Source organism: Drosophila arizonae, chromosome 4 (assembly GCF_054131065.1).
Source record: "Drosophila arizonae isolate 15081-1271.41 chromosome 4, UAZ_ARI_1.0, whole genome shotgun sequence".
Classification (NCBI taxonomy): Eukaryota; Metazoa; Arthropoda; class Insecta; order Diptera; family Drosophilidae; genus Drosophila; species Drosophila arizonae.
In genome coordinates, this window is record NC_142924.1 from 26144183 (window position 1) to 26156256 (window position 12074).

A 12074-nucleotide genomic window follows, 5' to 3' on the forward strand; every position below is an offset into this window, starting at 1 on the left:
GTTTTCGTGGAGTACGGTCGACGTCATCGTGATCCATCGTGGACAATAGCTTGATCTGTGTTTTTCCTTGTGAAAGTGGAAAGAACTGTAGACAACGTGGTTGCTGTGGGCGCGACGCACCCAGCGACGGCAAAAAATCTATCAGAGACTTACTTCGCGGCGGTCTCGCGGAGTACCCCAGTGGTACAATCCGGTGGTGCAAGAGAGGGGGGCAATAGCGTCACTGTTTTTGGCGTCAGGGCTTTCCTCTTTCCCTTTCTTTTTTTTAAGCGCGAAAAGATTTGTCACATTAGGCGTCACATTTGTGCAAATAATAAAAAATCAGGCGCATTCACTCTAACAGCTGTTAGTAGTGCTGGAAATTGCAGCGGACAATCAGCTGCTCACTAACTGTTCGGTGCAGCAGCTAATAATTGCTCTTAATAGTTAAATAAGCTTCTCTGAAGTTAATCTCTTGCCTTTGTCATTCTCATTCGCTGTTAGCGCACTCTTGCACATAACAAAGCATAACACACATACATATGTAAATCTCATCCACTCTGTTAATTGCATACTCCTCTTTATTTATATTCTTTTAAACTCTGTACAAAAACGGTCTTCATTCGCGCAACACTTACATATTTTGTCTCGAATCTAATTAACTCCGCCTAAACAGTGTCCACAGACTCGGCATTAAATTAATAAATAATAAGCTAAATTATATCGTTTTGGTTTTTATTTTTTGCCTTCGTAAATGATAGGAGCCAGAGTTGTCGAAAAAGCTCGGCGGCTTCAAACATTTTGGTGACCCCGACGTGATCTAATACGCTCTGTGGTGCTCGCTTAGCGCGTTATAAGTTATTACACCATCTTGGCGTCGCTCATCAGTGAAATTTCCAAAACATTTGTGCAAGATAGTGCATTCAAATTATCAATTTCATTGTGACACAACCTTGTAGAGCATTAACATTTCGTTCGAACTGCATATAGCAGTGTATGTAATTGTGCGTATAATCTGCATGCATTCGCTTTGCATTGTGATTATCTTTATTATTTTTCATTTTCGTCCGTTGATCATCGCGTTTGGCGCCTTTTTTGTGCAGCGTCCACACAGCTATTCCGAAAATAGCTGTGTCGATCACACATTTACAAAAATACATATGTACATATGTACAGTAAGCTTGCATATAAAAGGTGCAGTTAAATTAGAAGTGTATAAGTGGTAATATTAGCTTGTGCATTAACTTTGCAATTGCAAGTGTTCTTTCAAAAGTGAACATAAAACAAATAAATTTGTGACTAAAATGAATAATTTAGAATCGAGTGCTGATCAAGTGCCTGCATCTCAGGTCACTTATCTAAAGCGTAAAACGAAAGCGCTGTTCGATAGACTCGAAAGTCTATATGCCGAATCAGACGCGGACAAATTAAGCCATATGGATTCGTGTGATTTACGTATACTTTTGGACTCGATCACCAAATTAGAGTCAAATTTCGATGCGGTTCACACGAACTTAGAAGAATTAGATTTTGAGTCCATATCCAGTGATTTACCTGCGAAATTTGAATCAATTCTACTAAAGTTTAAGGCCCTGCTTCAACGTGAACTGGGAAGTCGGCCAAATCAACAGTTTTCTTCGACACTTAATACAAGCTTTACAAATGCTCATCCAGTGCTCATTATGTCAAATCGGTCGCGTTTGCCGCAGTTGGAATTGCCAAAATTTAGTGGAATCTATACTGAGTGGGAAAACTTTTTCTCTATGTTTAAAACGATCATAGATGCTGACTCTGATCTCAGCCCTATTGAGAAGCTCCAACATCTTCGGTCCTGCTTAAGTAGTGCTGCGCTGGATACCATCGGCTCATTGGAAATAAATAGGGCTAACTATAGCGTCGCTCTGGATATTCTTCAACGTCGATTTGATAATAAACGTTTTATTTTACAGGTACACATCAGAGCGATATTTGGGCTTGAGAAGGCAGATTCATCTGTGGGCAGACTGACGAATAAGGTTACATCTCACATTCGTGCTATGGATTCTCTTGCATCGAGGGAAGAAGTCGCTGATTGTATCATCGTGCAAACAGTGTTGCAGAAATTGGACAAATGCACTCAGGCCAAATGGGAGGAACGATCATCAGCAAATGAGTTACCGTCGTGGGCCAAGTTGTCAACGTTCTTGCAAGAGCGGTGTCGAATGCTTGAAAATGTGGATCAAGTTTTGCAGAATGGTCAGGTTCGCAAGTCAGGGAAGATCGTGAGTACACATTTAAGAAAATCATTTGTTGCTTCGAAAACTCCCAGTCGTTGTGTCTTTTGCGAAGACACGAGCCACATGATATTTCATGTAAGCGTTTTGGGCGATTGCCACCCATTGCACGACATAAGGAGGCCAAGAGACTCGCTCTGTGCCTAAATTGCCTAAGAAAGGGGCATCAGCTGAAAGATTGCAAATCTAGTACCTGCCGCACTTGTCAATCGAAGCACCATACCTTATTGCATTACAATCAATCTTCAGTAGATACATCCAACACTGTCCAACAAACAAATGCAATACATTCCTCTGCTATGGTTGCAATGTCACCTTCTTTGCCTCAAGCCCATCTGTCGCCTCATTCGTCTGATGTTGTGCTTCTAGCCACTGCTATAATCTTTGTTAAGAATCGAGCTGGAACATTCGTTCCGTGTCGTGTACTCTTAGATTTAGGATCTCAACTTCACTTTGTTACCACGCAATTCGCTAATCAGCTTCAGCTCCGAAAAATAAAGTCGCTTACTGCAGTTTCTGGCATTGGAGATGCTAGCTTCTCAACTGAAGGATACTCAGTCGATCTCGTTCTGAAATCGCGGATTTCAGATTACTCAACTACCATCAGCGCAATCATCGCCAAGACGATTACTGATAATCAGCCTGGAATTTCAATGTCTACTAATAGTTGGAACATACCCTCAAATATAAAGTTAGCTGATCCCTTATTTTATAAGTCACAGCGGATTGATCTTCTCATCGGAGCTGGTCTTTTCTTTGAGCTGTTGTGTATTGGGCAAATTATGTTGGCACCTGGGTTGCCAGTCTTGCAGAAAACTCAACTCGGTTGGATCATATCAGGTGGCGGGCGATCGGCCCCCAAACTCTCATCGTTCATCGCAACTCAAAGACTTTGGGATGATACCAAACACAGCGCTCGGCTTGATTATTTGGTTCGTCAATTTTGGGAAGTGGAGCACGTTTTCGAGCCTATCGCCAAGGTAACAACAGAGGAGCTCCACTGTCAGCAGCATTTCATCGCAACTCATCGTCGATTGTCTTCAGGGAAATACTTAGTCTGCTTGCCAAAAAAGCAAGGCTTCGAATCTTTGGGCGACTCTTATGTGCAGGCCAAGCGTCGGCTCTTAAATTTGGAGCGTAAGTTTGCTAGAAATCATGCTATGAAGGAAAAATACTCTGCATTTATGAAAGAATATATTGATCTCAGCCATATGTCACCGGTGCCCAGCGCAGAGATTTCTAAATGCAAATACTTCTTGCCTCATCATTTTGTATACAAAGAAGAAAGTTCGACAACAAAGCTGAGAGTGGTATTCGACGGTTCGGCTGTTACCACATCTGGGCTTTCATTAAATGATATTCTTATGTCAGGACCGACCATACAAGCTACATTGTTTCACACACTCGTTCGCTTTCGCACATTTTCCATTGCACTTACAGGTGATATTAGTAGAATGTATAGGTGTGTGAAGGTTTCAGAGCGTGATGCAATGCTTCAATGTATCTTATGGCGAATCTCATCAGACGACGACTAGACTAGAAAGTCTTCAAATTGAATACCGCCACTTATGGGACCAAGCCCGCTTCTTTTTTGGCTATTCGTGCAATGCACCAATTAGCAATGGATGAGTCGTCATCATACCCCCTAGGAGCTAAAACTGTTTTGCGAGATTTCTATGTTGACGATCTGATCTCAGGAGGCAATTCAGTTGAAGAAGTTCGCGACATAATGGAACAAACTAAAAATCTTCTTGAGCGAGGCAACTTCAAATTGAGAAAATGGTGCTCAAACTCAATCAACATTCTTCGCGGAGTTCTAGAAATCGAGCAGGAGAGTTTTCTCAAACTCGGCGATGGGACCGATGTGACAAAAACTCTTGGACTCATCTGGGAGCCTCGAAAGGATAGCTTCGTATTCACTTTCGAGCCCAAAATTAGTGTTGGAAAAGACACAAAACGTTCAGTTCTGTCAACCATTGCGCGATGCTACGATCCGTTAGGTTTGATCGGACCAACATTAACTAGGACAAAAATCATCTTGCAACGCATGTGGAGAGACAAGCTACAATGGGATGAGAGTCTACCACAATCATTGGAAACAATTTGGAGCGAATTTTGTAAGGACTTTCATCAAGTGAGCAATGCAACATTTCCTCGTTATGTACTCCAACTTAAAGCAAGAGTTGAATTACATGCCTTCTGCGATGCTAGCCTTCAGGCCTATGGCTCTTGTGTTTATGTTCGGTCATCGAAGAATAATGCTGTTAAAGTGCATCTACTCTGTTCCAACGCTAGAGTCGCCCCACTAAAGACCCTCACTATGCCTAAGCTTGAGTTATGCGCTGCATTTCTGCTTGCGAACTTGATAAGCGAGATAGAGAAACTGAACTTGTTCGAATGTGAGATGCATTGCTGGTCAGATTCAGCGGTGGTCTTGTCTTGGTTAAAGGAAGAGCCATCCAAATTCAATGTTTTTGTTGCTAACAAGGTTTGTGCCATACAGCAGCTCACAATCGGCATGGAGTGGCATTACGTGCCAACTGAGATGAAATCCTGCAGATATGTTATCTAAAGGAGCAGCACCATTAGAGCTCTTGCACTCGAAATTATGGATGCATGGACCTTCTTTTTTGCAAGAGGAAAAATGTTATTGGCCTAGGCCCTGCTTGTCTGAAGCATGCTTGCCTGAAATGCGTCAAAGAGTCTTCCTGTCGGCAGAGCATGTGGACATCTCTTTGTCATTCAAGTACATAAATTCATTCGGAATAATGAAGCGAATCTTTGGTTATGTTCATAAATTCATCCGGAAAATAAAATCACCTGAGTTATCATCGGATGATCTGCGTCAAGGATCGTTCCTATTATGTCGTCTTGCTCAAAGAGCTCAGTTGCAACCGGAATACTCTGCCCTACAGAATGGAAGGAATATACACTCGTCAAGCGCCATTCTTTCGCTATTTCCGTTTATGGATGATTTTGGTCTACTAAGAGTTGGTGGTCGTTTGGGGCATTCTACTCTCGGCTTCGATGCGCGTCACCCAGTTATTTTACCCAAAAACCATCCCTTAACCTTCGCTATAATATCCCATTTTCATCAAATGCATCACCACGCCGGACCGCAGGCTTTGCTTGCAGCTATTCGATTGCAGTTTTGGCCCATAGGCGGCATGAAAACTGTTGCCCGAGCATTGCGAAAATGCATAATTTGCTGCAGATCCCGGCCTCGCCTAGTTGAGCATATAATGGCAGACTTGCCTAAGGAGCGTGCACAGTGCTCACCGGCATTCACAGTCACTGGAGTTGACTATTGTGGACCTTTTTATTACAAGCCCGATGGACGAAATAGAGCATCAGTAAAATGCTACATCTGCGTGTTCGTTTGTTTCACAACTAAGGCTGTATGGCTGGAGCTTGCAAAGGATCTGTCGACAGCTGCCTTTTTGGGCGCCCTCAAGCGTTTCATTAGTACGCGCGGCATTCCAACATGCATCTGGTCAGACAACGCAACCAACTTTGTGGGTGCACGGAACGAGTTGGCGGATCTGAGACGTTTATTTTTGAGCCACGAACATCGTACTAAAGTTCACAGCTACTGCATCAACAACAGCTTCGATTGGAAATTCATACCTCCTCGTTCGCCACATTTTGACGGTCTTTGGGAGGCAGCAGTGAAGACATAGCGGTCTATGGGATCGGCACTTCTTGGTTTCGATGAACTGCGCACATTGGTGTGCCAAATTCAGGCTATAATCAATTCTCGTCCTCTTGTTCCAATTTCAGAAAACCCTGATGATCTTGGAGTTCTCACTCCAGGGCATTTCCTGATTGGTCGACCACTTATCGACTTCCCCGAACCAGATCTATCTCGGATTAACTGCAATCGCCTCGATCGCTGGCAGCGTATGACATACATACAGCAGTTGTTTTGGAAGCGATGGAGTGAGGAATACCTCACAATTCTGCAACAGCGTGGAAAATGGCCTTCTATCAAGGTCAACGATGTCGTCTGTGTAAAAGACGAAAATCTGCCACCTTTGAAGTGGCAATTAGCCCGGGTCATTGAGATCATTGCTGGAGCCGATGGAGCCGTGAGAGTCGCTGTTCTGCGTACACCCACTGGAACTACACGTCGAGCTGTCAATAAGCTGTGCGTCCTTCCGGTTGATGATCCTGTTAAAAGTCATGGTATTTTATCGGTGGGGAGGATGTTCGGCGCAGCAGCTAATAATTGCTCTTAATAGTTAAATAAGCTTCTCTGAAGTTAATCTCTTGCCTTTGTCATTCTCATTCGCTGTTAGCGCACTCTTGCACATAACAAAGCATAACACACATACATATGTAAATCTCATCCACTCTGTTAATTGCATACTCCTCTTTATTTATATTCTTTTAAACTCTGTACAAAAACGGTCTTCATTCGCGCAACACTTACATATTTTGTCTCGAATCTAATTAACTCCGCCTAAACAGTGTCCACAGACTCGGCATTAAATTAATAAATAATAAGCTAAATTATATCGTTTTGGTTTTTATTTTTTGCCTTCGTAAATGATAGGAGCCAGAGTTGTCGAAAAAGCTCGGCAGCTTCAAACACTAACATTGGTGCGTTGCTAAGTCTCAGCAAAGACAGCAACCTAGCTGTTGGTGTGAGGTAGCAGGTATTAAAAGTAGTGCATACTTTCGGGCTCTCACTGTAGTTAAGTTGAGTTTAAGTTACTGCGGTCTTTAAACTCAAATTTTATTAGTAGGCAGTGCCCCTACAGGCTTCACGCCGTGGTAGTCGGAGCAATATGGAGGCCATGATGGAGGAGGAGCTGCAAGCTTTCGCGCGCCGTTCCTCGTTGCAGCGATCGCCGCAGCAACAACAGAGGGCGTTGCCGCAGCCGTCGACTTCTAATCAGTCTCCAGCGGCTGAGTGCCAGGCACCCAAGTCTTTAAAAGAAGCGTTAGCTCAAATAGGAGTTACGCTAGAGGGTTTGTCTGCCCTATTTGGGGGGCAGCGGCATATAAATGCACTAATGAGAGAGGAGCTGGCTAGGCTGGTCAGTCTCCACAAGACGGCCGATGCGTTCTGCAACCGACCGGTCAAAGACTGCGAGGTGCAGACCACGCTGGTCAAGAAAGTAGCTGAGAAGGCTAAAACAGCGAGCGTTAGTGCTACAGCGGGTAGTAATACGCCCAAGCGGTCGAGGGAAGTTGCCACTGAGCAGAGGAAAACTCCCTCGAAAAAGCCGAGGCACAATAAAAGCGCAGCCAATGGCTCTACGGGCTGCAGCCGATAAAACCAACCAGGCAGGTCGACAGACGAGTTCGAACAGCTGGACGGTTGTTAAGGGACGCAAGCCGCTGCAAAAACGTTCCAGAAGTGACGCCATCGCGGTTTCAGGTGTAGGTGGTTGCAGCTATGCGGACATGCTTCGCGTAGTGAAGAGCGACCCAAATTTAAAGCATCTGAGCGGCGACGTCTAAGGTATTAGGAAGCCAGCTAAGGGGGACCTCTTGTTGCAACTTAGTAGGAAGCCGGAGCATAGCGCTGAGGCTCTGCACGAAGCTGTAGGCAAAGCCTTGGGTGACCGAGCGGTAGTTAAAACACTTACCGAACCGGCTCAAGTTGAGATTCGGGACCTAGATGAGTTAGCGACCAAAGAGGAGATCTTGGAGGCAATTAGGGTGGAGTTGAAGGATAGCTCACTCCCCATTGAGGCTATCAAATCGCTTCGGCCAGCTTTTGGTGGACAGCAAAGAGCTACGGTTGCTCTTCTAATTGGGAAAGCTAAAACTCTGCTCGAGCTGTCCAAAATTAGAATAGGATGGGTAGTATGCCGTATCCGAGCCGTGGAACAGAACTCAACTCAACGAACGTACTTTCGAATGTTAAGTCATTCAATGGGTTCGTACGCGGCCGATATGGTAACTTACAGTTGCTATCTGGCCCCCAGCATGCAGCTCAGTGAATTCACGACGGTGCTCGACGAGCTTGACGAGGATGCTAGGGGTCGGAAGGCCATTATAGCTGGAGATTTTAACTCCTGGGCGTTAGAATGGGGTAGCCTCACAACAAACGCCAGAGGTCGTATCCTACTGGAGATCTTCGCGACACTAGATGTTGCACTGCTCAACACTGGCCACGAGTACACCTTCAGTCGGGCGGGATACAGATCTGTTATCGACATTACTTTTGTCACTTCATCCCTCTTTCGGGGAGCAACATGGAGCCATTGCGATAGCTATACGGGCAGCGATCATACGGCACTTCTGTTCACAATAGGTGAGCCACCTGCCAGGGCGTCAACATTGTGGAGGGAGTCGTATCGGCTAGATACTTTTGACCCCGCGGTCTTTTCAGAGGCCATTCAGTCTCTGGGCACAATTGGTAATGCTGAGGCCAGAGCATGCCAAATGGTAGCCCAAATACAGAGTGCCTGCAATAGCAGCATGTTACGCCGCAAGTTCACGCGACAACAAGAGCCTACGTATTGGTGGAATGCACAAATAGGTGACATTCGTCGCAAATGCATCCAGGCGAGAAGAAGCTACCAACAGGCTCGCGGTAGGTCTACGTTTTTTGAGAAACAATAAGCTTACCAGGCAGCTAGAAGACAACTGAAGAGGGCCATTCGGGCAAGCAAAAGAGAATGCTTTTTAGAGTTGTGCGACTCAGCCGAATATGACCCTTGGGGCAGGGCATATAAGATAGTAGTTAAAAGACTATACGCAGGTAGACAGGTGCAGCCTACGGATCGTCTGGAGCTTAAACCGATTGTGGAAACGCTCTTTCCAGAACGTTTAAGATCCATTCACGCCCCTGGGTCCGAGTCTGCTGATCAGGGCTCAACGAACACTGAAATTGTTTTAGTTACAGAGGAAGAAATATCAGTAGTTCTCCGAGGTCTTAGAACCAACACAGCTCCAGGGCCGGACGGGATCCCAAATCGTGCGCTAAAAATAGCCCTCGCCTTGCACCCAAGTACGTTCGCCGAATTATTTAATGAATGCCTGATCCAAGAGACGTTCCCGGCAAAATGGAAAGCCCAGAATCTGGTATTGCTACCCAAGGCTGGCAAACCACTAGATGAGCCATCTTCATACAGACCGATCTGTCTCTTAGACACCATGGGAAAGGTGTTTGAGAAATTGATCTGCTCTAGGCTGGAGACTGCGATTGCAAGCGCCGGAGGCCTGTCACCAAACCAATTTGGATTCCGGAAGGCCCGGTCAACAACGGACGCGCTTAACAAAGTTGTTGGTCTGGCCACTTCCGCCATCCATGGCACAAGATGGAAGCATGGGACGAAGCAGTACTGCATTATTGCGACCCTGGACGTAAAGAATACCTTCAATACAGCTAGTTGGGATATGATACTGAATGCGCTGTCACAATATAATATCCCTAAATATCTTAAAGAAACAATAAAGAGTTACTTCAGAGGAAGAACACTGGTATACAACACGAGTGAGGGTCCCCAAACTCATACAGTGTCAGCTGGAGTACCCCAAGGCTCTGTGCTGGGGCCTCTCCTATGGAATATCATGTACGACGGCGTACTGCGCTTGGAACTACCAGCAGGTGCGCACACCATTGGCTTTGCTGATGATGTCGCTGTCGTAGCCATAGGAAAGGAACTCAAAGATACAGAGGATATGTGCAGCGAAAGTATCAATCGCATACGAAGCTGGTTGGCAGGAGCTGGGCTCGAGCTTGCGGCTCACAAGACGGAAGTCGTCCTAGTAAGCAGTCTCAAAAAACTGGAGACTGCCAATATAAGGATAGGCAGCATCAGCATCGCGTCAAAGAGGGCGATAAGATATCTTGGTGTCATGATAGACACAAGATTAACTTTCCGCGAGCACTTAGAATATGTGCATAAAAAGGCAGCTGATTCTTGTAGAGCTCTCTCGAGAATTATGCTTAACACGCGGGGACCTAAACAGCAACGACGTCTCCTCCTAATGAGCGTCATTAGGTCTGTCATCCTCTATGCTGCGCCAATATGGGCAAGAGCGATGGCAACGCCGAGCTACAGCCGAGGCATTTGCGCGATCTACAGGCTGAGCGCAATCAGAGTCAGCTGCGCTTTCAGGACTATATCCGATGACGCGGCGCTCGTCATAGCTGGTATGGTACCATTGGAGTACTTGGTCGCCGAAGCCGTGGAGCGGAATTCGCACGCGCCTGCGCGACTCAACGCTATCAGGGCGAACAGCATTGCACGATGGCAAAGAAAGTGGAATAGCTCAGCTAAAGGGCGGTGGACGCACAAGCTCATCCCAGAGCTTGAACCATGGGTCAACCGCAAACACGGCTAGGTAAACTTCTACCTTACGCAGATCCTCTCGGGTCATGGATGCTTTCGGAGCTATTTGAAGCGCTTTGGCCACGAGGAATCTGACGAGTGCCCCTGGTGCGAGCGAGGGCATGTGGAAGACGCCAACCATATTCTTTTCGAATGTGGACGGTTCCTGGAGGAGAGGAGTCGTCTAGAAGAGGCAGTGGGCCGCTCCATCAGAGCGGACAACATAGTCAACGTCATGCTGGAATCGGAGGAAGCTTGGGAACTAACAAGAACCTTCGCGGCCACAGTGATGATGGAGCTCCGCAGAGTCGAGCGAATGAGAAGACGAGCTGTCCCAGGCTAAGGTAGCGCACAGTGCTTGCGAAGCAATGCTTTACGGCCGTCCCGCAAGCATAGCGCACTATCCTAGCCACCACGCAATTTGCAACTTGTACTATAAAGATTGTCAATAAACGAATATAAAAACAAGTAAGAAAGCTCTAGTTGAGACTGCTCGACTACGAGATCCCCTGAACCCTTGGAGCAATAGATATTTTAATAATTTTTCGTGTCTTTCAGCTTACACAAGAAACACGCACACACACACGCACGTACGTACAGGCATACATACACACAGGCATACATACACACACATACATGGAGTTCGAGTTGCGTTTTCACGGAGTGCGGTCGATGTCATCGTGGTCCATCGTAGACAATAGCTTGAACTGTGTTTTCCCCTGTGAAAGTGGAAAGAACTGAAGTCAACGTGTTTGCTGTGGGCGCGGCGTACCCAGCGACCTCAAAAAAAACTACCAGAGACTTACTGCGCGGCGGTTCGTGGAATTCCCAAGCGGTATAATTCGGTGGTGCAAGAGAGGGGGGGCGATAGCGTCAGTGTTTTGGCGTCAGGGCTTCTTTCCTTTCCTTGTCTTTTGTGGGCGCGTAAATTTTGTTACTTTAGGCGTCACACTTGCGCAATAAGAAAAATCAGGTGCATTCACTCTAACAGCTGTTAGTAGTGCTGGAAATTGCATCGGGCAATCAGCTGCTCACTTTTTTTTTTTTTTTTTTTTTTTTTTTTTTTTGTTTGTATATATATTTTAAGCGCTGAATCTGTACAATGCAAGTTTAGTACCTTAACAACACAATTAGAATTTTTATATAACACCTAACCTTCTGATGTATTCAGGAGGACTTACAAATATATATTTACAAGTATCCCTAAACGACTTATCTCATATTTTTGGCAAAACCCAAGCGTTTTAATCGCCTTAGTGGTCTCGCAGGAAGCAATCTTCTCGCTAGTCTGCTCCGGTGTCTAGCCAGTCTGTCATTATATCGGCTAGTGTGTCTCCCAATCTGTTCCTCCACAGTAAACAGTTTCAGATCTCGATGTAGAGTTGAGCCGCGCACATACCATGGGCAGTTTGTAATTTGCCGCAATACACGATTTTGCAGGACCTGTATGCGTTTATAGTTTGTTTTTGCGCATATTCCCCAAATCTGCACACCGTAGAGCCAAATTGGGGCTACACAGTGGACATAA

General features: G+C 45.7%; 1 protein-coding gene across 1 annotated transcript; it reads left to right on the top strand.

Moving 5' to 3' along the window:
• The first annotated feature begins 1164 nt into the window (after positions 1-1164).
• LOC149269494 (uncharacterized) lies at positions 1165-3659 on the top strand. The gene has a single exon (XM_089467141.1). The coding sequence runs from the start codon at positions 1284-1286 to the stop codon at positions 2397-2399; it is 1116 nt and encodes a 371-aa protein (XP_089323267.1). The 5' UTR covers positions 1165-1283; the 3' UTR covers positions 2400-3659.
• Positions 3660-12074: the final 8415 nt, after the last annotated feature.